General features: G+C 41.6%; 1 protein-coding gene and 2 long non-coding RNA genes across 3 annotated transcripts in view; 2 read left to right on the forward strand and 1 right to left on the reverse strand.

The window, feature by feature from the left end:
- LOC133483371 (uncharacterized) lies at positions 1-9,596 on the forward strand. The gene is made up of 3 exons (XR_009790091.1): positions 1-100; positions 191-234; positions 9,481-9,596. It is a non-coding gene; the product is annotated as an uncharacterized LOC133483371 (long non-coding RNA).
- The window catches only part of LOC133483370 (uncharacterized), a 24,269-nt gene continuing 4,375 nt past the window's right edge, over positions 6,652-26,545 (reverse strand). Inside the window, exons 2-3 of the long non-coding RNA XR_009790090.1 lie at positions 20,612-20,735; positions 6,652-12,510 (exon numbers count right to left, since the gene is read on the reverse strand). This is a non-coding gene — a long non-coding RNA (uncharacterized LOC133483370). The remainder of the gene's footprint in view (positions 12,511-20,611; positions 20,736-26,545) is intronic.
- On the forward strand, positions 20,649-23,036 carry prok2 (prokineticin 2). Its single transcript, XM_061784520.1, has 3 exons — positions 20,649-20,717; positions 21,712-21,837; positions 22,020-23,036. Exons 1-3 carry the CDS (start codon positions 20,649-20,651, stop codon positions 22,143-22,145), a joined length of 321 nt encoding a protein of 106 aa, XP_061640504.1. The 3' UTR covers positions 22,146-23,036.

Raw genomic sequence — 26,545 nt, forward strand, 5'->3', positions numbered from 1 at the left:
TTACTAGCTCTACAATTTGGGAGTGTAGAAGATGGAATGACCTGACCTCAACCCCACTGAACACTTGTGGGATCATCTTGGAGATGCTGTTGGTGCCAGTGTAATAATAATTAATCCATAAAATAATATCCAAATTTGACGTTTTTTTTTTTTTTTGGTCATATGTGAAAAACTATGATTTGTTTTACAGATCACCAAATTTGGAGATTCGCTGCAATTTACCTAAACCGAAAGGTCAGTGGTTCAAATCCCAGCTCTGACTGTCCACTGTTGAAGTGTCCTTCGCCACGACACCGAACGCTAACTTGCCTCCAGGTCGGCATTGTAAATGACAAACTCTTATCAATTTGCCTTACCTGGTTAAACAAAAGAAATGAAATACTTTGGTTACTGTACTTAAGTACTTGTACAGTAACAGTACAGTATTTTTACTTCGTTACTTCCCACCACTGCACCTAAACTGTTATTATATACTCCGTAGTAAATTGTACCTTGTCTAAAATCGGTGATTTAATAGGACATATTGAATGCATTAATCCATGATGGAAAATCATACCTAATTGTAGTGCTACGCTACACCCACCATCCACCCATGCGCCGAGTAATTACAGCTGTTAAAGAAGTGGGAGGACGAGGCACTGTTTGTTATTCACCATCTTCTAAACAAGTGGGCAGAATATTAAAGTGTGGCCTCCCGCTGTGTGTCATCAGCATGTAATCGCAGCACCGTGATTGGAAGCAAGCGCCTCGACGCTCTTGACTCGCTTCTTATCGAATCGCCGCCGCATGCAGATATCTGTCTCACACGTCGCACGCGTGTGGCGGACACATTTGATGAAGTCGACGAGATAGTTGCGTGCCCGAACACAAAGCACCCGACTCGCGTCAGAACGAAATCAAAGGCAGCCGCTGTCTGCCTGGAGAGATCAAATCCCCAAATAAAAGCGTTAAGATGAAGGATTTATCGAGCTGCAGCCTCAGTGCTCATAAAGTTGAACAGTAAATCTCCACCGCAGAACTTTACCTTCTTCTGCCTCATGTCTGTCTGTGGGAGGATTTTTTTTTCCAACAGCTGCTGCAAATATTGTGTTTCATGGCATGATTGATTGCTTTATTTGAACATATAAACAGGAAAACAGAAAATATGTATAAAAATAGGAACTATAACAATAAATTGTATCATGTTCAAAAGGAATGGGAAGAAGCAAAAGAACATGTCTAGTCCTACCCCTTAGTCTCTTAATAGATTTTAACCTATATTGATACATAAAAGACAATACATGTACAATGTACTTGGTTATATTAATGTTTTCAAATAATGGACCCATATATACTGTACATTATTTTTGTGATGAAGTCCAATGTATAAACCAACACAAAACTTAAAGTTAACACAAGAGCTAAACGGAAAAAGCAAATCTCTGGTTACTTGAAATAGTGGAGATTAATTCCGCGTAATTTACTCTTTTCTTGTTTTGTTGTTATGTGACGCTTACCAAAACGATGCGGGGTAAGGAGCCTGTGTGTGCGTGTGTGTATGTGCGTTTTGGAAAGGATAATTGCCTGTGCGTGCCTGCGGAGTGTGCGCTTCAGTGGTACATAATAAGTATGCATAAGTGTAGTGTTAACATGAGCGGCCGTGCAGTAAATCATTGATGAACCTTGGACCTTGAGAGGCTTGTTAAGCAGCTTTACCTGCGGCTCGTACGCTCTAATATGAAGCTTCTTGACGCCTTTTTACACATCTACATGAAACATAACTGCCTCCGGTTGTATTTGTTGGAATATGACCCTTTCAATTATTCCAACTCAGAGGCCATTTTGATATAAACTAGCCAGTAAAGCACAGAAATAAGAATATATACTGTATATGTCTCGCTGCCTAAGCTTATGCTCCCCCAGAGTGTTCTGGCTCAACGGTTATCATTTTTGGCTAATTACTGCTGAACAAATGCCTGTCAACTCGAAAGTGTGTAATCAGTCTTGACCTGCTCGCTGACTGCAATGTTTTATGTAAGCCGCTGTATAATATCCACCCTGTTTAATTATTAACAAGACTAAACTGTGAGGGATTTGAATATCCATTTAATAGGAGCTCTTGATAACGGTGCTTTCGCAGCCTACTGGTGGCGGGGAGGAAGGCGAGAAGCAGATGAAAGGGAGTCGCAATCATGAAATCATCATATCTACTGTACGCACTGTTCGTAAGTCATCCAAATAATGGAATAAACACTCCTTCTCGTTACTTATGCCAAGGATAACAGGAAATGTGTCCATTGTGCATTGAACCCATCACAGTCATGAAGCACACACTGGAGCGGGGGGGGGCGACTTGCTGTATTCGGGTTTCGGTGTCTCGCTCAAGGGCACCACAGTCGTGGGTGCGAACCGAGAAGTCCCACTGTGACAGGCAGTGATGTTAATTCCTACTTTCTGTCTACTTGATCGGAGCTATGCAAACTGAAGTTGTGTTGGGGCAGGTTGAGAGGTTGAAATCTTGGTTCAGGCCCTCTTGAAATTTGCGCCATCTTCCTGAAGCTTGTGTGGGTTTTTTTTCCGGCGGGTACTTCCTCCGGCATTCCGGAAGCATGCATGTTAGGTGACTCGACGCTTCCATATTGCCCATTTGGAGTGGTTATTTGTTTAACGGTATATCTGCCCTGTGATTGGCTGGTGACCAATCCATGGCGGGCCCTCCTCATTTGCTGATGGATCTCTCAACCGATGGTCATAAGAACTAAAGCTACAGAAAGTTTTTCCTTTGCGGAATGTTTCTTGTACAAAGCGGTTCCAGCTCACGTGTTATTGGTCCCGTCTAAACACTGAACAATGCATCTTTTGGAAAGGAAAACACGCACAAGTATTCCATATTGAGCATAAATGGTAGAACACAATTGTGTGATAAAAAGCTTGATCGGTGCTTCCCAACCTTTATTGAACCAAGGAACCGTTTTTTTTTATTGCAAAAATCCATCCATGTATGTCGCCATGGATGAACAGTAAAATGATAACATTGAACCTTGCATTTGTAAGATGGCCACTTTTGGAACACACAAAGAAAATCAGTTGACTCTTATGTCAACATTAGTCGTTGTTGTTTTAGTATTTGAATGTGAGAAGAAGCTGTTGTAAGGTTAGGTACACACTTTGTTCTACTTACAGTCCCCTGACGACGCCTCCATCCAAGCTGGCAGCGGCCATCGCTCACTCACAAACCCGTGCGGAAAGGCTGACAATTTGGTCTGACTCCAAATGTGGGTTTCCATTTGGGAGCCCTCCAGAAAAAAAAACCAAAAAAAAAACTGAGTGCTTAGCCAAGCACTGAGGAAGGCTAAACACAAACTCATTCATTTGGCTGACCCTGGACTGTCAATTGTTACTTCTGGCAGGTAAAATGGAATCCATTCTGAGGTCAAAGTGTTCCTCCTAAAAGCTCCCTGCTGCATCAACAAGATGACTTTCCAGCGCAAGAACACAGCGAGCGTGTGTTTGAGGCAAAGATTAGATAATGAAGTGTTGAATCCAAGACTTGGAAACAACACCCGGATGGCCGTTGCTGTGACTCGTCAAAAAAAGGTCACTCCTTCTAATCTCGCGCCACTAACAACTCTATTGTTTCCCGTCTCGGTTAAAGTGACAATTATTGTCTGGTGCGCCGACAATAAACTGGAACTCAAAGACAACAAATGACAACGACAGGGGAAAGAAAAGCATCAAGCCATCCATTTTATTGTACGGCATATCACTTACAATTTCACAGCAGGGAAAAGCGCAGACCACGATGTTTTTATAAAAATCCTCATTCACTCGGACTTCAGAAACACCTGAAGTGATTGCAATTCGCATAACGGGACTGTAACAACCAGTGCACATCAACTGCTTGTCCTCCCGCTCTTATCCACAAGCATATTTTTATACTAACTCAGTGTAGATTTAGATTGAGGAGCTTTCGCCTCGTCTTTGAATAGTAAAAGCTTTTTGATGTTATTGTGACCTCAAAAGGTGCTATAATAACCGAACTATTGAATACAACCGCAGGTTATCACACCTTCAACGACAGGTTGCTTTCAGTCAGATGGTGTCACGGTAGCTTGTAACATATTGACAGCGGAAACTATTATGACATCTGACCTTTCTGCTGGAAATTCTCGATACGTTGCATTGATGACTCCGAATTTTCGGTCCAGAATTCCCAGCCTCTTGCCCAAAGTCAGCTGGACTAAGCTCCAGCGCTCTCGTCACCAAAATGAGGACAAAAGCTACAGTTTAGAAACCATGGATGTCGCGCGCTCTATTTTCGTGACTGCCGTCAATCTGGCGGGATGCGAGGTATAATTCTGAGTGGAGGCGGTTGTTAGACCTGGTGTTGGTAATTTCGTGGACCAGCGCACCCCAGCACATTTAAAAGAGGGACGTCAGCGCTTTCTTTTAAATGCATGCGGCACGCTAGAAGCGCACTGACCGTCTTTGAAATGGCAGAAGAAGAAGCTGATTTGCTCAAGTCCGAGAGGTTGAAGCAAATAAAGTATGTTTATTCAGAACTGGAAGCAGACCTCCACGGGCGGATGAAGCAAAAGAAAATCACAAATATCTGCGCCGTCAAATGGCCACTTTGAGACCCCCCCCCCAAAAAAAAAAAAAAACAGTGCCGGCCACTGGGATAATTTTAAAATCCAATGAATTGATTTCTACAACGATTCAGAGCGTTTGATGCCCGCTGTTCACATAACTGTATTTATGTATGGATTACGTCTGACATCCACCACACATGATGACCACGGATCCAAAAATTCCACAAAATCACGTTAGACCAGTGGTTTGACCTACTGTGCCACATTTAGATGTGGTCCCAGCAGATGTAAGTTTAGACCGCCAATCTGCCACCAAATTGTCACCTGCGCTGGCCTCACGTCCAAGGACACGCCCTCATTGCGCCGGTACGCCCAGCTTGTCGCAGGTCAGTGTGCCCAATTGGCAAACATGCACAGCGAGCCTTGCGTTTGCACAAAAGATCTGCCATTTATGAAAATAGAGCCCAAAATATTTAAAAAGCACATAGACTACAATAGTTGTCCTTGCATGCAGCCGACATTATTGGTTGTTAATGCAATCTGCTATGTAGCGCCGAAATTTCGTCTGTGTCTTGCCTGTGAAATTTCTTGTGACACCCCACTGTTTATCTGTGCAAGTTCCCCTCTGATTGTGTGATCGTCACAGACGGGGAGCACAGCGGTGAAGCATCCGCAGCTGTTACAGCTGTGCAGTGCTCCTGTACAGTGACTGATCATGAAGATAACGAAGGAAAAGAGCGAGGATATGGGAAACCCAAAGTGACGTGGGGGGAAAATAAAGGTGCTTCTGCTGTGATATTAAATCCACAAGTGAGGGCTTGCTGTGCATTGGCGTGATTGTGCCTTGGCTGCTGCTGCTGCGTGATTATTTTGCGAGCCTTATGAGTCGCGGTGAAAAGCTCTCTCCTCTGCAGCAGGGAGCATAATGAGATGTGGAGAGGAAATGGAGTGCAGCGTCTTACTTCAGGCTTTGGGTGTCTGGATTCATAAGTGGGGGTGGAAGAATGGGAGCACACGGGATGTTCCATTCCGAAGACATCAGTAAACTACAAGGCATGTGAGCGGCATGGCGTGCTGCTGCCAACTGGCACTCCTGATGCTGCATATTGAGCATCTCTCCTGCAGAGAACCACGGGCCCCTCGCAGTCAGCCAGCCAGTGAATCATTAATGTGTTCGCTGCGACTTGCCAATGTGTGTATGACACCATTTTTGTTGTTGTACAGAGAGGAGATTTAGGGGTGCAACATATATATTTACTGAATGGAATGCTGCAGCAAAGCTTTGTTTTTCTCAGCTCGAAATCTCAACTAAACAAACGGCCTCTTCCTTCGTGGCCTGATTGAAATGCAGGAGACACAAGCTGAGCCCTAACATCACCTGGCTCCATCTTTCCACACTGGCCCACAAGCACAACAGGCGAAGTTATGCGGCTGTCTGCTGGCTTAAAGATAGAAGCAGCCTGTGCCCCTCTCATATATTTCATCAGCGTTGGAACTCAATGTCCGTTCTTAGGAATTGATGGATAGCATTTCTATGAATGTGAAAACAGGCTGTGCTCCACTCATTCCGCTGCCGCTGCCGTGGAAACAGGCAGGCGGCCAGCAGATAAACCATTAAACTCTTTGACTTACTCCTCTATCTCCTCCTCTAGAGTTAGTGGGTGTACAGTGACTTGATAAAAACTAGGTTACAAAAAAAAAAGCCAGTTGTCTATGTTTTATCAACCGGTTTAGGACAATTTAGCATCGTTGAATCCAAAAATGGCATCTGTTTTACTTGTTCAGGTCAGGTTTTTATGCCAAGTTGTTAACAGTTTAAGTAATGAAGGTTCCTGTAAATTGAATGTTGCGTCATCATTGTTCAAAATTCAGGGCTGGAACCTCCGCTTATTGGAACCGCTAAAGAGAAAATACCCGTACATGTCAACAAAAACATGTGACCATAGTTGAAAAGGTTGACCTCATTGAGTAAAACCAATGTGATATTTCGATTCAGCACGTCAGAATTGTTCTAAATCAGCTAAAAAATAAATAAAAAATCTGACAATAAATTTGTTGTTGAACAGTGTAATTTATTTCATTTGAATTGCATACCCTCACTGTCCAGCGAGAAGCATGACTCTAAATTTTCTTTTTTTTTTTTTTTTTTTTTCATTAAAAAAAAATAAAAAATGACTTTTGTTGTTTTGTTTTTCGTATTCGTCAGACAGTGATAACATTTTGTCTCAATTTCCTGTCTCCAAAGTGACATGTGAATGTTGAGGAAGCGTCGTCTTCCATTCTTATTCCAATTGCACCATCTTGTGGTTTAAGAGCAGTTCAAAAAAAAAAAAAAAAAAAAAATAATCCAGTGCTGCGCTCCAGGAAACATGCAAGCCCGAAATAAATCAGTTCCTGTAGTGTAGACTGCCATTTCTTTAGCAATAAAACTTAGGATGTCCCCTGGCCCCAGTCCATTAGGTCTTGAAGTGAGTTGTCAGGGGTGGAGGGGATGATGCTACTGTTGGTGATGTTGTTTCTAGACCCCTTGGGGCCCCCTATAGCCGCCCCAAAAACAGGTCGATGGATAAGCACATATATTTGTTATTAAATAATGTACACATATACAATGAACAGCATAACATAACCTCACTAGTAACACTGAAAGCAAACTTCACATAAATAAATCAGGGGGTGTACTGTGAAACAAACAAACACTTCTCTTCTGCCCTAAACCTTTATTGGGCCAAGGAGGCACATATTTTACTTGAGAAAAAAAAATCTCATGACAGACCACCAAACAAAAATGTCACAAAAAGTGGATACAGTACACAGGTTGATTATGTACCTTCTGTGGAAGAGCGTTTCATAGTTGTGCCTCTAACAGCCTCAGTAATTTAGGCAAAGATGGAAGCAGTTCACCAATTTGTGTGGGCTGAAAGCAAAAATTCAGCAGCCAACAGGCATTTTTTCTTCCACACAAAAATGTAAGCATTCCCTCCTTAGCCATCCATCAAATTGGCATTCTCCATGAAGGGCAAGGCTAAAACCCCAAACTGCATTGAAATTACATCAGTACCTCATTGTCAGTGCCAGTGCAAGTCATGACCACGCCAAGCCCCAATTCATGAATATGAAAAACGTGCCAGATTGATCGCTCACTTTGAGATGCTCTCGCTATGCCAACTCTGTGCTTTCATGGTGGCGTCCACGTTTCAAATTCAATCATTATTATTAATTATTAAGAAAGAAAAAAATGAACATCATAGATGTTGCACCTTTGGGCTGAGTGGTAAAATAAAGCTTGCAGAATTAAAGTCAACCTCTGTACACAAGGGATGGAATTATTGCAAGTAATGATTCAAATGTACATTTTCGAGGCTGAGCGGTGGCTAATTCGCAAGAGTCAGGACAGCCCATTCAAAACGGACTGCTCTAACAAGGCTGTTGAGACAGAGTGGTAAATGTACTGTAATTCTAGATACTTTAGGTATTTAGACCAAAGCATGTCATTAACATTTTAGGAGGAGACATCCATCCATTTTCTATCGGGTTTGTCCTTACTGGAGTCACGTTTGAGACGCAGCCTATCCTACCCTGAAGTGGTCGCCAGCCAATCACAGGGCACATACAAACAAACATCCATTCACACTCAAATTCCCACTTATGGACAATTTGGAGTCTTCAATTAATATACCGTAACATGCCAAATGAGTTGTCTCACCTCAGGCGTTGCTTCTCTTATGGATGTCTCATTCGTTGCACAGACTAATGGTTATTCAGAACAGCAGGTAAATAACTGATCTGGAGGTTAAAGTAAACAGCTGCCAAGTCACAAGAGAAGCCTGCTTTGCTCTTTGCTTCGGAGCTGATAGCTTTTTGGGGCATGCAATCAGCTGCTAGTTCGTCTTCATTATTGCTCCTTACCTGGAACAAAGATTTATGTCCTTCTTCTGGAAATTAACTTGACCTGCATAATACAAACCAAGTCTGTCATGCTGGTCAATATGCACACCTTTGCAATCATTACAGCGCTCCAGGGTGAGAACATGCACTCGATTAGCCTCATATGTTAAACTTTTTTTTTTTTTTTTAATGTATAAAAAAAACTAACTTTGCCAGTTATGGCAAAATGCAGCATTTGTGGCTGTGTCTGAGTCTTAATTTAACTTTAATTCAATTAACACTCAGCACGGTGAATAATTGGTTAGCACATCTGCCTCACAGTCCTGAAGACTGGGGTTCAAATCCCGGCCCCGCCTGTGTGGAGTTTGCATGTTCTCCCCATGACTGCGTGGGTTTTCTCCGGGCACTCCGGTTTCCTCCCACATCCCAAAAATATGCATTAATTGGAGACTCTAAATTGCCCGTAGGTGTGAATGTGAGTGCGAATGGTTGCCCTGCGATTGACTGGCGACCAGTTCGGGGTGTACCCCACCTCTCGCCCGAAGATAGATGGGATAGGCCCTTGTGAGGATAATCGGTACAGAAAATGGATGGATGGATGGAACCACTGTTACCCTCTTGTGGCGTAATCGCAAATAACGTTTAAAAAAAAATAAAAGACAAGGAAAAACATATCCTTTAGAATGCTCACTGAGATAAACATCTCCCAAGGTTTGCTGCTGATGGTGATTTTTTTTCCAGAAAAAATGTTTTTTGGGTAAATGTTCTCTCATAGGTTTTATTTCACAGTACACTTTGATAGAAAGTAAATATTGGCACGAGTGTCATCGTTGCCATCTTCAACAGGTGACGTTACTAAAATGTCACATCAATATGAAGGAGATTTCACACAGTCTGAGATGGGCAACGGCAGCTGGCTCTTTACATTTCGTCCACCTCATTCTAATTATAGGGTTTATGGTAATTGGGCATCTGTTGCATGGAGTGAAATCCATGTTTCTATGTTGCTTTCTCCCCCAAACAGCCCCATGCACATCGCTGCTTTCTGACTGGCTGAGCTGCGATGGGGTCTGACGCAGCCTGCCAGACCACCACTGCACATTGGAAGCAGCGGCCACCCACCTCATGCATGTTAATGGCACAGCTCTCACAGGAGCCATCTGAGGGTGATTCAGAAATAAATGAAAAAGCAAGACATCTTTCTACTTGATAAATAAAATACATGTCCGTTTACCCTGGTTACATTGGAGGTGGTCTCCTTTCTTTTGGTGTGGTGTTTTAGAAATTGCAGCCAGTTTAAGATTCAGTGCTGCCTGCCTTTCGTTTTTTCTTTCTATGGAAGTTTTGTGCCCTTTTTGGTGCCTTGTTAGCTTGTCCAACCACATCTGTGAAACAGGTATCATGTTGCTCCTCTTGTTGAAAAGGATGGATTCAACCCGCTAGTCAGCCGGCCAGCGATAGGCCCGGTACACACATAAAGACAATCGGGCTGTTTTTGTCCTGATTTTTTGCCCCTTGCCGACCAAGCACGTCAAATACTAGAAAATCTTACATCTTATACGATTACCCTGTATGATTATCCTCAGGTCTGAGGTGTGTTAAGAGTGAATTTGCTCTTATTTTGGGGTCCGAGACAGGTTGGGGCTAACAATTTTAAATAATGAATGTGTTTAATATTTATGACCAAAACTCTTCGTGTGTGGGGAAAGCTGAATTGCGTGAATTGAGAAGGTACAGAAGGTGGCGCCATGTCTTACCCGATGTAAATTTTTGTACAAAAGTGGGTTCCCAAGACAGCAAGAAGTATTTTCGAAGTCTTTTTTTTTTTTTTTTTTTTTTTAGGAACTAATTTGCCATTTGCTCCCGGCTCCAGCAACACTCAGTAAACATCGGTACATATGTGGAAGTGATTCTTCTTCTTCGATTTTGTAAGAGCTTGTATTATTGTCCACACAACGGTGCACATATGGGGGAAGACCACTGTTGTTTGGCAAGGTCAGGTTGCTATTATAATAATAAATAAATAAATACTTCTATTTGATGCGGTGTGCGTCATCTGTGCACTTTTATTTATGTTCATCAGTAATGTTGCCAACCTATTACCTTTACTTTCTTCTCTTCTTATTCTCTATTTCCCAATATCACAGATACAGTACATGGGCAATATATATATATATATATATATATATATATATATATTAATTCATTCACCTTGCGTTCCGCTTATCCTCACTAGGGTATAAACAGATTACATGCAAAACATGCACAACAAATTAAATAAAAACAAACAGTTGCATGTCTGTATATTACTGGTTATTTTACAGCAAAATATCGTTTAACATTAGGGCAAGACAGGACAGGCATCTGAAACTATATTTTAGTATCAATATGTATTCATATAAAATAACATAATAATAAATATTTGCAGGTCTCTGTGGTTCTACGAGTCAGTTTGCTGCTTGTTTTATCAATTGTCATTTGCCACGTAGTCTGGTATAGATTCATCAAGACCTATTCTTGCTTGATGGATATTAGGCAGTCCTCAAATTGAATTGAGGAGCATCATTTGTACTTGTGTTTACAGTCTGTCAAACTTGAATGTCATTTTGGCTGAAAACTGAAATTTTTAGATTGCATGCAACCAATAAGTGGAAGGCAACTCAATGTGATGCATCTGATCTTAAAGAGGACATGTTACGGAAACAGTTTTGGCAGGTTTCTGGACTATGTGCCCACCCATTAGGAGTCACATCACTCAACCAAAGAAATCTTGTGAGGTTCAGGACTTATTAAGTTATTGGTCAGTTATTACGTTATGAGCTTATACATGGTGTTTAGAAGAAGCAGGGCATTTGGGGGGCGTCTTAGACTGTGACAGAACACAAACATGCAGATATACTGTAGTAGGTACAATTATTTTTCGTTATGTTCCATAGAAAAACTCACGAGTATGTCAGTTCATGTATAGTGTTTGCAAATCAGCGGAGGATTTACTGTACAGTATATACAATCACAGTAGTTCTATTTACAAACAAATGCCCTATGATTGACTGATGACCAATCCATAGTGTAGTCGACCTTTTAGTCTGCGTGGATAGATTGCTGCTCCACGCAACCCTGATCAGGATAAGGGGTAGAGTGTAGGAAAAAGATGGATGAATTGATGCAGAGTGATGGCTGCAGAAGACTTACCCTGTTATAGTCAAAAAGTATGACGTGTGATTTTACTCATAGCCATAAATAATACATCACTCAAAAGTTCCCTTTGGTATTATTTATTCTGTCTTTTGTCAAATTGGCACATTTGGCATGCAAACTACAAGTTCACTTGGAGACTCCTGACAAAGCAGCTACATTTCCCCTTTGGACATATTCAAGTTTTTTGGTTTTTTCCGTCACTCTGTGTTATATCAGTGCTTCAAAAATGAGTGGGAAAAGATGCAACCAAGTCTTCACAATATTTAAAATCAGTATCCCTTACTTATCCATCCACCCATTTTCTATACCACTTATTCCAGAGGTGGGAAAACGTTTGTGCTCAAGGACCTCATTTAAAATGGACAGAGGGGCTATTAAAAAAATTAAAAAAAACAGTCCATGATTGCTTTGAATGCCTGGTGAGATTTTAAAACCATCAATAGTTGCCACAGCAGTCTAAGTGCGGATGAGAAACCTAGTTAGCCATAGTAAAATGTGGTGAACGCAACTAAATCCGATAGATAGTGGGCCGGGGTGGAACTGGAAGCTTCTGTATTCCCTGGTATCGTATTTTCTTTTCAAGTTGTGTCACATTCTTCCGCCTTTGATGTGTGTTTAGTCCCATTTTGCCATGTTCGGTCACAATTCTCACATCAAGCTTCACGTCACGTTCAGTCACGGCGCAAAACATGTGCACATCTCGTGACCATTGGGTTGGGTGGGAACATACTGTAGGTCAACGTGTAAATGTGTGCGTTTCGGCTCAGCACCTTCTTCACAACCGAAGCTGAGTCCATTCTCTGCTGACACTGCACCAATGCACCGATCGATTTCCTGCTCCATTTTCTTCCCTCACCTGTGAAAAAGACCCCCAAATATTTGACCTCCTCCACTTTGGGCATGATCTCATTTCAAAGTGCCAAAAATGTCTGAGAGGACTCTTCAATTTGATGGAATCCCTCACCACTAGTGTCCACCAACGCGTTCAGTGATTACCGCCATGACAGGCACTGACCAACGTCGGCCACCTCAGTAATGGAGGCACAAAGCACAGTCCACTTGGACTCAAAGTGCCTTATTTACTCACCATGCTTTCCTCGCAGATTTGTGCTTAAATCGTGCGTACAAACGTTTGACGCACAAATCTGTGATTTATCAATGTGTTCGTACTTGTTTCGTTCATACTAAGCGAACAAATGTAGAAGCTCCTCAGACCATATGTACACACAAATAATTCAGGATCAGCCATTGTAAACATGTCAAACACTCATCTTTTACCCAAGATGCACAACATATTGGAACAACCGCCATTCATAAAAACAATAATAATAACGTTGGTGATAATAACTCAAACCACACATTTGCTAATGGGTTCTATTGTCCTAAATAACAATCAAAAGGACACTTCTCACCACTTTCACCCACGTTCCGTTCAAGTGCTGCCTTGTACAGTAGGATACGTGCATTTACTGTTTATGTGTGTCCCGGCTCACCCGACATGTCTGCATATGCGACCGACGTTGACACTCAATGAGGAAGTGCAATCAAATCTCTCGCATTTCCTAGTTTTTTTTCAAGGCTTGATTGTTCTTTCGAATCCCAACAATAATCTGACCTACAGCGGCTGAAATAAGTATTTAACACGTCGCCATTTTTCTCAATAAATATAATTCCAAAGGTCCTATTGACATAAAAATTTCACCAGATGTTGGGAACAACCCAAGTAATACATACATACAAAGAAAGTAATACATTGTAATCACAGTATAGTAAAGGTGTATTTTTTTCCCTGCTTTTGTAACCCCCCCACCCCCCAAAAAAAAAATACAAAATAAAAATAACCACGCTGCCCTTAGCATTCGTCTATATCACCTAATGAGTCAACTGGCCCTGGCCAACAGCCTCTTAAATTATCCACACCCTCTGCTTTATTATACGCTCTTTGTGGTAATCCACTTCTTCCTTGACAATCATGCCATGTTATTGTGGTCCAACGAAAAATAACACTCCAGTTTTGTGTATGTGGAGCCTTAAACCTTAATCGCTTGGTTTGCAACGAAGAGTCGCCAACTGTAATTTTTTACAATGGCCCACAGTCACGTTCGGCCACAACACAATTTTGCTCTTAGTAAATCAGGGCCATATTTATTTAATTTCACACTTGATGTTGTACCCATTGTACCCAATGCAAAAGTAATCCTGATTCCGTGACTATGGTATGTGGGTTTCTATAAATCACAGTGTATAGGTTTGTACATGATTTGTTTTAGTTTTTAGTAAAAGAATATACTTTTGGAAATTAAAACTGATTCAGAAACTATGACCAACACAAATGTATTATGTATGTGTATGTATGTATTAAAATCACTCAACTTTGCTGAGTGTATACATTATGTTGTGTTTGCATTATCACAGTCACATACATAGTGGACAGTTGCTAATCGAACCACTCTTATAAGTAATGAGTCCTTCTGGAGTATGGTGAAATCATGCTGGTTGAATTGTCACATAGGACTGAGGTATGAATAAGGGAGCGCAGCTTGAGGATGCCTTTGTGGAAAATAAACATGAGAGGAAGGACGAAAGAATGCATTAGCTGTGACCTTGTACTCTGCCTGTGATGGAAAAAATTTAGACTTATTTCGAGTTCAGTATGATCGAAGTCAAACAAAGTGTCCCCAAAAGGTAATTTGTACATGTTATGATGAAGTCAACACTGTGATAGAAACTGATATGAATTAAATTAGGAAGGATTCTAAGAATGTTTGACCTTAAATCGTTGACATTTTTCATCCAACTATTATCTATAGCTATATTGAGACAGGCGATACAGTCACACTTACACCAAAATGCCATGTTGTTTGGGATGGAAAAAACAGCCCCAGAAGGAAAATGTTTCTCACTTATCATTGAACTTTCAACTCACTCAATGGATCAGAGAATTTATTCCGTGTTGTTTGCTCTGCAGCTGCTCTCATGTCCTTCATCTTTTTCGATGTCCAATGCTATTTCTTCATCTTGTAAGAATGCTGCTATATACTAACATGACAATAAGATGTGGGCAGCAATTTAAAAAAAAATCGTCATTCCTTTCACTAGAAAATAAAGCAATATCAAACTACACTCAACTTGCATATATACAGTTGAAAACAGACGTTTATAAAAAACTATATAAAACTTTTTTTCCTCACTCTCTGACATTAAATAAGACTAAACCTTTGGTGTTTCAGGTCAATTAGAATAACTTAAATTATTTCTATTTGCTAGATGCAAGAATAGAGAAGGATTTTTTTTGACAATTTTTCATGACTTTCTTCAAAGTCAGAAGTTACATACAGTACATTTCTTTAGGATTTGGTACCACTTTAAACTGAATGACTTGGGTCAAACCTTTTGGATATCCTTCCACAAGCTTCTCACAATAGCTGCCAGGAATTTTGGCCGATTCCTACTTACAGAACTGATGTGACTCAGCCAAGTTTGTAGGCCACCTAGCTTGAACATGCCTTTTCAGGTCTGGCCATAAATTTCAATAGGATTGAGATCAGGGCTTTGTGATGGCCACTCCAAAACATTGACTTTTCTATCCTTAAGCCACTTTCTAACCAGTTTGGCAGTATGCTTTGGGTCGTCCATCTGGAAGACCCATTTGTCCCCAAGCTTTAACGTCCTAGCTGATGTCTTGAGATGTTACTTCAATATTACCAGATAATGTTCTTTCCTCATGATTCGATCTATTTTGTGAAGTGCACCAGTCTGTCCTGTAGTAAAACAACCCCTCAACACGATACTGCCACCCCTGTGTTTCAAAGTTGGGATGGTGCTTCCCTCTTTTTCCTCCAAACGTAATGATCGGTCATTATGGCCAAACAGTTGGATTTTATTTCGTCAGAAGACAGGACATCCATCCATCCATTCATTTTCTTTACCGCTTATCCTCACTAGGGTCACGGGCGTGCTGGAGCCTATCCCAGCTATCTTCGGGCGAGAGGCGAGGTACACCTTGAACTGGTCGCCAGCCAATCACAGGGCACATATGAACAAACAACAATTCGCACTTACATTCACACCTACGGGCAATTTAGAGACTTCAATCTACCAACCACGCATGTTTTTGGAATGTGAGAGGAAACTGGAGTACCCGGAGAAAACCCACACAGGCATGGGGAGAACATGCACACTCTGCACCGGCGGGGCCGGGATTTGAACCCCGGTCATCAGAACTGTGAGGCAGATGTGCTAACCGGTCTGCCGTTCCACACGACAGGACATGTCTCCAAAAATTAAGGTCTTTTTCCTTGTGTGCATTTGTAAACTGTAATTTGTCTTTTCTGTTTCTTCTGGAGTAATCGCTTCTTCTTGGCAGAGTGGCTTTTCAGACCATGTCAGTACAGTTCTCATTTCACTGTAGCTAATGACACACTCCAAACAGCTTCAGCCAACATCTTCACAACATTTTTTGCTTTTGTTTTTGGGTAATATGCGCACTTCGGGCCAATGCACGGTCATCTCTGGGATACAGAACCCGTCTCCTTCCTGAGCGGTATGACGGCTTATAGGTGCATACTTGCATATAATTGTTAGAAGAGATGAACTGCCAACTTCAGGCATCTGGAAAATGCACACAAGGATGAGCCAGACTTATGCAAGTCCACAATTCTCTTCCTGATATCTTGGCTGATTTCTATTAATTTCCCCCTGATTTTACACAAAGAAGCAGTGTGTTACAGGTGTGCCTAGTTCAAATAAATCCACGGGTGTGTCTCTAATAAACTCAAATGTTGACAGTAAACCTATCTTTCAGAAGCTACCAAAGAAATGACATCTTAATCTTGGTTTTCCCAAATTGTTTAAAGGCATAATAATCTTACTGCATGTAAACTTCTGACTTTGAAGAAAGGTATGAAATATTCCTTAAAAATCCTTCCGTCATTATTCTGGTATTTAGCAAATATAAATAATTTTGGTAATCCTAATTGACGTAAAACAGGGAAATTTCATGATTTCATGTCAGTGAGGAAAAAAGGTGTCCGTGTCTTTTTATATAGTGTATGTAAACATCTGGTTTTGACTGTAAGTTAGTTTTCCTCTCAAATTTGACCAGTAATTACAGTTTGAATTTTTAAAGGGTAACATTTTTGCTCACATGGATGACTGAAGATTTCATTTTAATAATAGTGCAAGGTATACTGTATACCTATAATATAGATCTTCAGTATGTACAGTAGCTGTCAAAACAGGCTAAAACAACTTTGCTCTGAAGTCAATTCTGTTTCACAACACCCACAGGTAAATTAAGTACGTAATTTAAACTTGAATGCAACCACTAGTGTGCATACATTGGTTAAAGCTAACAGTGTCAATAAAGACCCATGTAGAATACAGCTGTAAACCGTAGTGCTACAACAAATTCTCATCCTCACACAGTCGTTCCCCATACATTATAGAACGTAAGACTGGCGACAAAGATGGAGCTTCACTTCACACAGCTGTCTTCATTCCTCACCCCGCGGTCCTCCTGGTATGATTTTTTTGAAGACGTTCCTAGCAGTGATCGGACTAGCCGAAGGCAGATACATGATTTTAACCGCGATGCTTATCCACAACTTGTTCAGCGAGGGCCAGTGCCTCATCCTCTCTGACCCCCGCAAACGTAAGAAGACTGTGTTGCGTAGCTGGGCGAACATTTCGCGCTCTACAGCGCAAAACAATCTGCCAGATTATTTTACGCCAGCGAAAGGAGCAGACAGGCCAGTCAGTACAGCACTATGTTGCACTATGCTGATGTGCTTGTCGACCCTCTGTAAACTGTGGAGATTGGAAGACCAGATGATTAGGGACCAGCTGACAGAGCACAACACTACTCCCAAACTGCGTATGAAGCAGCTGCTTTCATCTGACGACTGCTTGCTGTCGAAGGCAGTGAAAATGGCATTCCAGCTCAAAAATGCTGTACTGTTAGCATCGCAGCTAGCAAACCCCGATCCCCTCACCCCCTCTAACACCTTCTCCCGCTGTCCCAGATCATGGCCCCAGTGGCTCAGGTTATCGCTTCGGACACAGGGGCTGGAGCCGTTCTCTCCCAGCGGGACCTCACTTCCCAAAAACTTTATCCCTGTGCTTTATTTTCCTGTCATCTGTCCCTGCCGAATGGAATTATGACATTGGCAACAGAGAGCTGCTGGCCATCATCTGGGCATTGGAGAAGTGGAGGCATTGGCATCAAACAGGTGGTTAAAGACGACAGAAGACTCACCCACATCCCAAAACCGGACCTCCTAACAGACTGTTCGTACCCGATTCCGCACACTCTGACGTCCCTAAGCTCGTTGTTTGGAAGGAGTTCTGTAAAGCGGTGGGCGCAGCAGCCAGCATGTCTTCCGGATACCATCCACAGTCCAACGGCCAGACGGAGCGGGCGAATCAGTCCCTGGAGCCGGCCCTTCGCTGCGAATACCGCACGCAACCCCACCTCGGGGAGCACATTCCTCCCCTGGATAGAATATGCCCACAACTTCCTCACCAGCTCCACCACTCGTATGTCCACGTTCATGGCCTGTTACGGTTTCCAACCGCCATTATTTAGGGAACAGGAGCATGTGGTGGCGGTTCCCGTGGTAAGGGATCATCTGCAAAGGGTCCAGTCCATCTGGAAGGACCTCAGGGCAGCCTTAACCCGGTCCGCTGAGAGAAATAAACGGCTCGCGGACCTTCGTCGCTCCCCTATGCCTGAGTACAAGGTGGGTCAGACAGTTCGCTTTCCTCCCGTGACCTTCCGCTCCAGACTGAATCCCGTAAACTCACTCCGCACTTTATTGGCCCTTCCCGATCACTAAAATCATCAATCCTACATCAGTTCAACTAAAACTTCCACAAGCTCTTAAGAGTAATCAGACGTTCCATGTGTCACGCCTCAAGCCTGTCTCCACCTGCGCTTTCCATCCGGCCTTCACAGTTTTGTGCATCCTTGACGTGAGGGCCAGGGGCAGAGGTTACCAGTTCCTTGTGGACTGGGAGGGATATGGTCCGGAAGAACGCTTCTGGATCTCCCGTGAGCTTATTCTCGATGACTCCCTGATTAGGGACTTTTACCCGGCTTACCCTGGGAAACCGGGCAGGACGCCAGGAGGCATCTGTTGAGAGGGGCGTACTGTCATGAGCCGTGACTTGCAATTCCCTTGTTGAGCTAGGGTGGCGCTTTGCGCCCCTCTCGCCCTCTCTCTCTCTCTTCCCAGTATTCAGCACCACCTTGGCCACGCACCTGCTGTCAATCAGCCTTCATCATCACCTGCATTTAAGCCTGCCAGATCCAAGACTCCACTACCAGAGTATTAACGTTCACCCGTGGTACACCGGCTTGCAACTTACAAGTAAGTTACGCCAGTCCTCGCAATATTTCTGACCTCCATGTTCTTCCTTGTCCTCAGTGCTCATTCCATGTTCCCCGTCTTGCTGACCGCTTCCACCACGCCACCAAGCCATCCACCTGCTCACGCCAGCGCCTGCCGCATGTTCCCTGTCTTGACGACCCGCCAGTACGCCTCAAGGATCCACCTACCAATCTCTTCTCTATAAACCATTCTCCACAAACTTCTTCAGCCTCCGCCTGCTTCTGGATCCAGGTAAAAATTAATACCATCATACCATGACACCAAGAATTTCAGGGTGAGATAAATCATTTGATTGCAGTGATTCAAAAGGTTGCGCAACAAAATATTAAGTTACAGTGACCATCATGTGTTATTAGTTTGTTTTTCAAAATAATTATTTTGGACCAAAAAAATAAAGGAATTCCATAATCAGGAAAAGCCAGAAAAATAAATAAATATATACAGTGTACTTAAAAATGTATCTCCACAAAATGCAAATGCTTTACAGGGTGGTTGCAGTTATTGCAAGCAAAGAATTGGATACTAAATGTTAAGTTTTATTCGCTTTACTCCAGGTTAAGTTTTTCATGCATCCATCCATCCATTTTCTGAGCCGCTTATCCTCACTAGGGTCGCGGGAGTGTTGGAGCCTATCCCAGCTATCTTCGGGCAGGAGGCGGGGTACACCCTGAACTGGTTGCCAGCCAATCGCAGGGCACACATAAACAAACAACCATTCGCACTCACATTCACACCTACGGGAAATTTAGAGTCTTCAATCAACCTACCACGCATGTTTTTGTGATGTGGGAGGAAACCGGAGTGCCCGGAGAAAACCCACACAGGCACAGGGAGAACATACAAACTCCACACAGGTGGGGCCGGGGATTGAACCCCGGTCCTCAGAACTGTGAGGCAGACGCTCTAACCAGTCGGTCACCGTGCCGTGTTAAGTTTTTCAGTTCAGTTCAATTCATTCTGAGTTTTGTAGCTCATCCAGATGTAAATATATTTAAATAAAGGCTGAACTGTTGACCATTTTCTTTCCTCTTTTGTCAAGCCCAAATATAAAGGAATTTGCCTCACTGTTCCAATACATTCAGAGCGGAGTGTTACTGCTCTGTGAATGCAACAATAATATACAGAAATGTCATCTTACATTCATGTCTATAGTTGAAAATGAAGGTACTCTCATTATGAGTGTTGTGAAAGTGAAAGGATGAAAAAAAAAAGCTTTGGCCTTGGAATGTGAAAAGGTAATAATGAGGAAAAAACATCGAGCGTATCAAGAGTTGATGTTACAGAATGCATGTTTGCACTTCTCATTATCAGTGGAAGCTTTAATAGGGTAAGTCATGACTATTGTCATTGGTGTGTATATATATATATATATATATATATATATATTTTTTTTTTTTTTCTTTTTCTTTTTTTTTGCTTTTGAAAAGTTCTGCTGATGTGAGTGACTCACATTGATTCTGAATGATGGGCTGGGTTTATAAACGTTCACCAGGTCACTTTTCTCTATAGTCAGTCACATATGCGCATGTGGCAAAGTCTGACTCCCTTGTCAGCTTTAGTTTTTACCTTGAAGGACACAGCAGCACTGAGACACCTCTTCATCATGAAGTCCTTATTTCTGCTCCTCTTCCTGCTTTTGGTGTCCCATGGGTCTTCAGCGGTCATCACAGGGGTAAGTCAAAACAAACAGCTACATCAGCGATGGAGGAAAAACACAATTAGTGCTTGCACCACTTAATATATGAGAATCATGCATATTTATGCCAGAGATTTCACAATCATGAAGGATACTCCTCATTAGGAAACGACAATAAGAGGAAATCAGGAAAAGATTAAAGTATTTAAATGTGTCACAAATTCAATTATTTTTAGAATACATTTTGTGTTCAGGTCTAATAGAACCACAAAATTTTTTAATGCGAACTAAATCATTTATAAATGAATTAATTAATACATTTTGTAAAATTAAATATGTTTAAGGTCATATTTTAGGAGTGTAGTGCTTGATGTAAACTCCGGTATTGTTTAAACTGGTATTACTGATGCTTGATTTTTTTTTTTTTTATGTACTTATAAAGAGGATTATAAAAAAGTACATTTAATTTTAACTTTTTATTGTGAATAAATATTATATGTCTGTGTGTGTATATTAAAAAATCAACAACAACGAAAATCCCATTAAATCAATGCTGAAATGGAATCATGTAATATGACGACAAACCTGTCCAGTTTGAAAGTGATTTCTGCTCCCGGCTGGCACTTAAAACTATTCAAATATTACTGTGTGTTATTTCTGTCATCTCATCAAAAGTCAGAGTCTAAGTCTGACTTAAATCAATAAATCACCAACTGTTTGCAATGTTATGTTGCATGATGTGACGGACAAATATATTATTATTATTATTATTACATACACTATTTCTCACTCACTGAACTGAGAAATCACTATGATAATTGTAATGCAACACAGCAAATAGCAGGTAATAAAAATATGGAGCAAATGACAATTTTTCAGTTATTGAAGTTGGTATTATGTAAAATCCTAGTATTCAACCTCATGAAATTTCAAATTGTACAAATAAATGAGGTCAAGAGTTAACAAAAGGGTATCCCATTATAATGTTGCACGCACATCTATCCATCAGTGTGTTTGTGTGTGTGTCTAGGCATGTGAGAAGGACTCCCAGTGTGGAGGAGGAATGTGCTGTGCGGTGAGTTTGTGGATTCATAGCCTGCGTATGTGCACACCGATGGGAGCGGAAGGAGATGACTGTCACCCCATGAGCCACACTGTGAGACTATCTCAAGATACTTTCTCGAGTCAAGCATGAAATACCTTTTTACCGACTTTTTGGCAGTGTCGTGATTTTCTTTTATAAAAGCCATCTCAGCACTAATTTGAAAAACATATTGTCATAATCTTTGCCTAAATCCCACATTATAAAAAAGCTAATTTCATATTCTTTGTGCCTAGGTTCCTTTCATTGGGAAAAGACTTCATCACACATGTCCCTGTCTACCCAACTTGTCATGCATCACTGTAGAGGAGGGACAATCGAGATGCCTCTCATCATATCAGAGAGACCAAGACTACATCTGATGAGCAATTTAATGCTACCACTGTAAATATTTGCAACTGTTGTAGTATTCATTCAAATATTTTTGTAATAATGAGGTACAGTGTATTTAGTACGGTAACACAGTAGTACAGTGGTCAGTATGTCTGCCTCAGAGTTCTTAGGGGTGGGGTTCTAATCTCAGCTCTGGCCATCCTGTATGTAGTGGGTTTGTGTGGGTTTTCTCCGGGTACGCCAGCTTCCTCCCACATTCCAAAAACATGCAGGTTAGGTTCATTGAAGATTCTAAGATTGTCCATAAGTCTCAATGTGAGTGTGAATGCTTGTTTGTCTGTATGTGCCTTGCCACTAACAGGTGACCTCTCCGGATTGTACGCCACCTCTCACACAATGTCAGCTGGGATAGCCTCCAGTTAACCTGTGACCTTAATATGGACAAGTGGTATAGAAAAAAGGAGAGATAATAAGGTATGGATATGCATGGATAAATACAACATCATTCAAGTAAATATATCAGTGAAAATGAAAACAAAAATCCAAAAGTTGCTGGCCTCAATTGCCTTACTGGAGTGAAACTGCCAAAGGGAGGTTTGTTGTAAAACTATTTAATCATATGGAAAACTTGGGCAGAACTTTATAGTGAAGCAGCCTCTCTAGAGAATCAACATTTTCAAATAAAAACCAAAAAAAGCCACCTATTCTTCAATTCAAATAAATACATTTGTGCAAAATTCAGAAAGGGTTGTTGTTTTATCACATTTGAAAAAGAGCAAACACACATAGACCTGAAAGCAGTCTTGTATGAAGTACCTGAAAGCAACACTTGAGTCAAAGTAAAAGTGTCTTAACAGAAAATAAATGGTAGAAGTTAAAGACACATTGTAGAATATTACTTGAGTACAAATCTTAAAATAATCTGGTTAAATCTAAGTATCAAAAGTAATTTTCCCACCTTAAATGTACTTAAAGTAGAAGTACTTTTTAAGTGAGTGGTTAGAGTTTTGTTTATTTTTGTTTTTTTATTAATTAAATTTCGTTTCTATGTATGTAGTTTGATTTTGTATGTATTGATGCATTGATGTATTGTTGTGTCTGTTTTTTTTCATGTCAATGTGAACAGGACAATTCAAATTTTTTCAAATCCGACCCAGGCCTCTTTTATATGTGAATATAAATCGATATGTGAGTTGCGGCGGCACGGTGGACGACTGGTTAGAGCGTCAGCCTCACAGTTCTGAGGACCCGGGTTCAATCCCCGGCCCCGCCTGTGTGGAGTTTGCATGTTCTCCCCGTGCCTGCGTGGGTTTTCTCCGGGCACTCCGGTTTCCTCCCACATCCCAAAAACATGCATTAATTGGAGACTCTAAATTGCCCGTAGGCATGACTGTGAGTGCGAATGGTTGTTTGTTTCGATGTGCCCTGCGATTGGCTGGCAACCAGTTCAGGGTGTACCCCGCCTCCTGCCCGATGACAGCTGGGATAGGCTCCAGCACGCCCGCGACCCTAGTGAGGAGAAGCGGCTCAGAAAATGGATGGATGGATGGATGTGAGTTGCAGAATAGACGCTTACGTCGTGCTTAACCGACATATACTTTACGTCATCAAAAGGCTACAAACGTCACAATTGTTTGACAAAACAGACACGCCACCAAAACCCGGGCGGATGACGGAGCAGAAAACAAGAGGTGGCAAAAAGAAGATGCTTCAAACTGACAAATATAAGATAATGTTGATTCCTGTTGCACAAAATCCTTGAAAAAAATTGTCACAAATGCGTCAATGACGAGACCTACACAAGGAGCAATATCAGAACTGGGCGTACGTGGCCCCCACTTTTTTTTTTACCGTAGGTGCCCCTTTGTGTGTGAAGTGCCCCTTTTCTGTAGTGGAAAATTTCAATCAAAATAAATAAATATAAAGGAATTCATATAAAATGTAAAATCAAACACTTACAGGGCTCTACACTAACTTTTCCACTGATAGTACTGGACCATGCATAATGTAGTGTAGTCATACATAATTGGCATACCGTAGCTTTGTATACAGTATAATCAAGATTGACAGTGACTCAAGTTATAGCTGCTAAATATTTTACTGTGAATTTGAAGTTTGTCTGCAATAAGCAGTAGCTGACGAAACAGGTCGTTTCTTTGATATAATTTTAAAAGATTATGGAAACGTTCATCCGTCCATTTTCTGAGCCGCTTATCCTCACAAGGGTCGCGGGAGTGCTGGAGCCTATCCCAGCTATCTTCGGGCAGGAGGTGGGGTACACCCTGAACTGGTTGCCAGCCAATCGCAGGGCACACATAAACAAACAACCATTTGCACTCACATTCACACATGCGCTCAATTTAGAGACTTCAATTAACCTACCATGCATGTTTTTGGGATGTGGGAGTAAACCAGAGTACCCAGAGAAAACCGACACAGGCACGGGGAGAACATTGAAACTCCACACAGGCAGGGCTGGGGATTGAACCCCAGTCCTCAGAAGTGTGAGGGAAATACTCTAACCAGTTGGCCACTGTGCCGCTGGAAATAAAAGCAAAGCATAACAACAGGCTTGCATGCGTTTTTTTGCATGAGAATTCATACTGTAAAAGCCATACTTTAATTAACCTAACTGCAGCATAACTTTTACTTAATATCAGCATTCATGGGGGGTTTTGATTAAGGGGGGGGGGGGGGGAGAGAAACAGTGTGATTTGAATATAAAACGTTTGTTTGCAAATTAGCAGAACTTGATTTTTGTAACAGTAGTTGTTTTCAAAATATGCAGTGCTGTCCATAAAATTCCAACTAAATACTTTTATTGGAACTTTTTCAAGATTATTTTAATGAAGAATTTAACTTGTGGGTTTACAGTATTAGTGCCGTGGCAGTATGAAGTGAAGCGGGACCCTGACACTGTCTTATATTAATGGTGGACATGAGATTTAAAAGTTGCATATATATCCTTATTTGTTTCCAAAAAGTATTTACACACCTTTAAAACTGCATAATTTGGGACAAAAGAGTCAACGGAGTTATGTTACGCATGGGGGTGACTTGCCGTGCTTGGCGCTGAAGCTTCGGTTTGCTTCCGTAATAAACTTTTTGCAGTGTAATCTAAAAAGTAGAACATCCTGACAATGGTAAGTAGGGTTTTCCAAACATAGAGTGGTGATTCCAAGCGAAACTGCACACAAATACAAACAAGAACAGCACCGAGTGTGCTGTGATGAGACGGCATGATACACTGGGGGGCAGCAGCGTCACTTGAGTATTGAAGGATCGATTGTCACGTACGTGGTTAGGGCGAAGGCGAGGAACGCAAGGCAAGAACATGGTGGACCCAATTGCAGGGAAGCAGGGAGGCAAGGCAGGAGTGCGGGAATCTCAAAATAATAATATTTAATCACGATGATTAAAACAACTGGTGACTAAACAACTGGCGACTATGACATGGCAAGACGTGTGACAACGACAGTGAACCGACAAGGACTGAAAGAAACCAGGGAACTAAATACAAACAAATTGACGAGACAACGAGGAACACCTGGACAAGACACGAGTGGCTGGAGAGAGCTGATTGGTCGACACAAAGTAGACGAGAACAGGTGGACACAACAACCTAATGAGCACACGACAAACATGGAACACAGGAAAACATGGAACAAAACTAAACACAACCCAAACCAAAACACAGACCATGACAGATCGATACTGTCTCAAATTTCGATGGCTCTGATACCAGAAGATCGATTCTCAAAATTAAATATTGATACTTTTGATACTTAAGTCATTTGAGGGACTGTATTTTCAGTAGCATATCAGAAAGGAAATCGATTGTATAGATCATTAGCAGACACACAAAAGGAACACATCGAGGCACAGTTTCTGCGCAGAAAAAGCCAAAATCTATTTGTGGCAGCCAAAAATTGTATTGGGGCGGGGCACCACTAATAAATGTATATGTGGGAAACCCTGCATTTCTCCATGTATGACTGCATGTGTAGTAGGGCTGGGCATTGTTAAGAACCTCATGATTCAATTCGATTTCAGTTCTTTAGGTCGTGATTCGATTAGATATCGATTCTTTAGGGTTGAAATTCAATTCTATTTGATATTGATTTAAATGCTCCCATATCGATTCAGTAAGAAGTAGAAATACACAAATAAGAGTAAATTTTGAAAAAAATTTATATTTATTTTTATGCCATGTAAACAGGTGGGTGGAGTAGCCAAATATTGTACAGCGACGTGTGGATTTATGGCTCGATAGTCGCGATACAGTCATTTTATACATCTCATGTGCAACAACCCTTGATATATGGAGTACATTCAATATATCCCTCACCCCTACTTCAACAGTAATGTAGCTGGCTCTGGCCCAACACAGCTCGCAAAAGATGGTGGAGTTTGTCTATGGATGTTTACT

This window comes from Phyllopteryx taeniolatus, chromosome 9 (genome assembly GCF_024500385.1).
Source record: "Phyllopteryx taeniolatus isolate TA_2022b chromosome 9, UOR_Ptae_1.2, whole genome shotgun sequence".
In the NCBI taxonomy this organism is placed as follows: domain Eukaryota; kingdom Metazoa; phylum Chordata; class Actinopteri; order Syngnathiformes; family Syngnathidae; genus Phyllopteryx; species Phyllopteryx taeniolatus.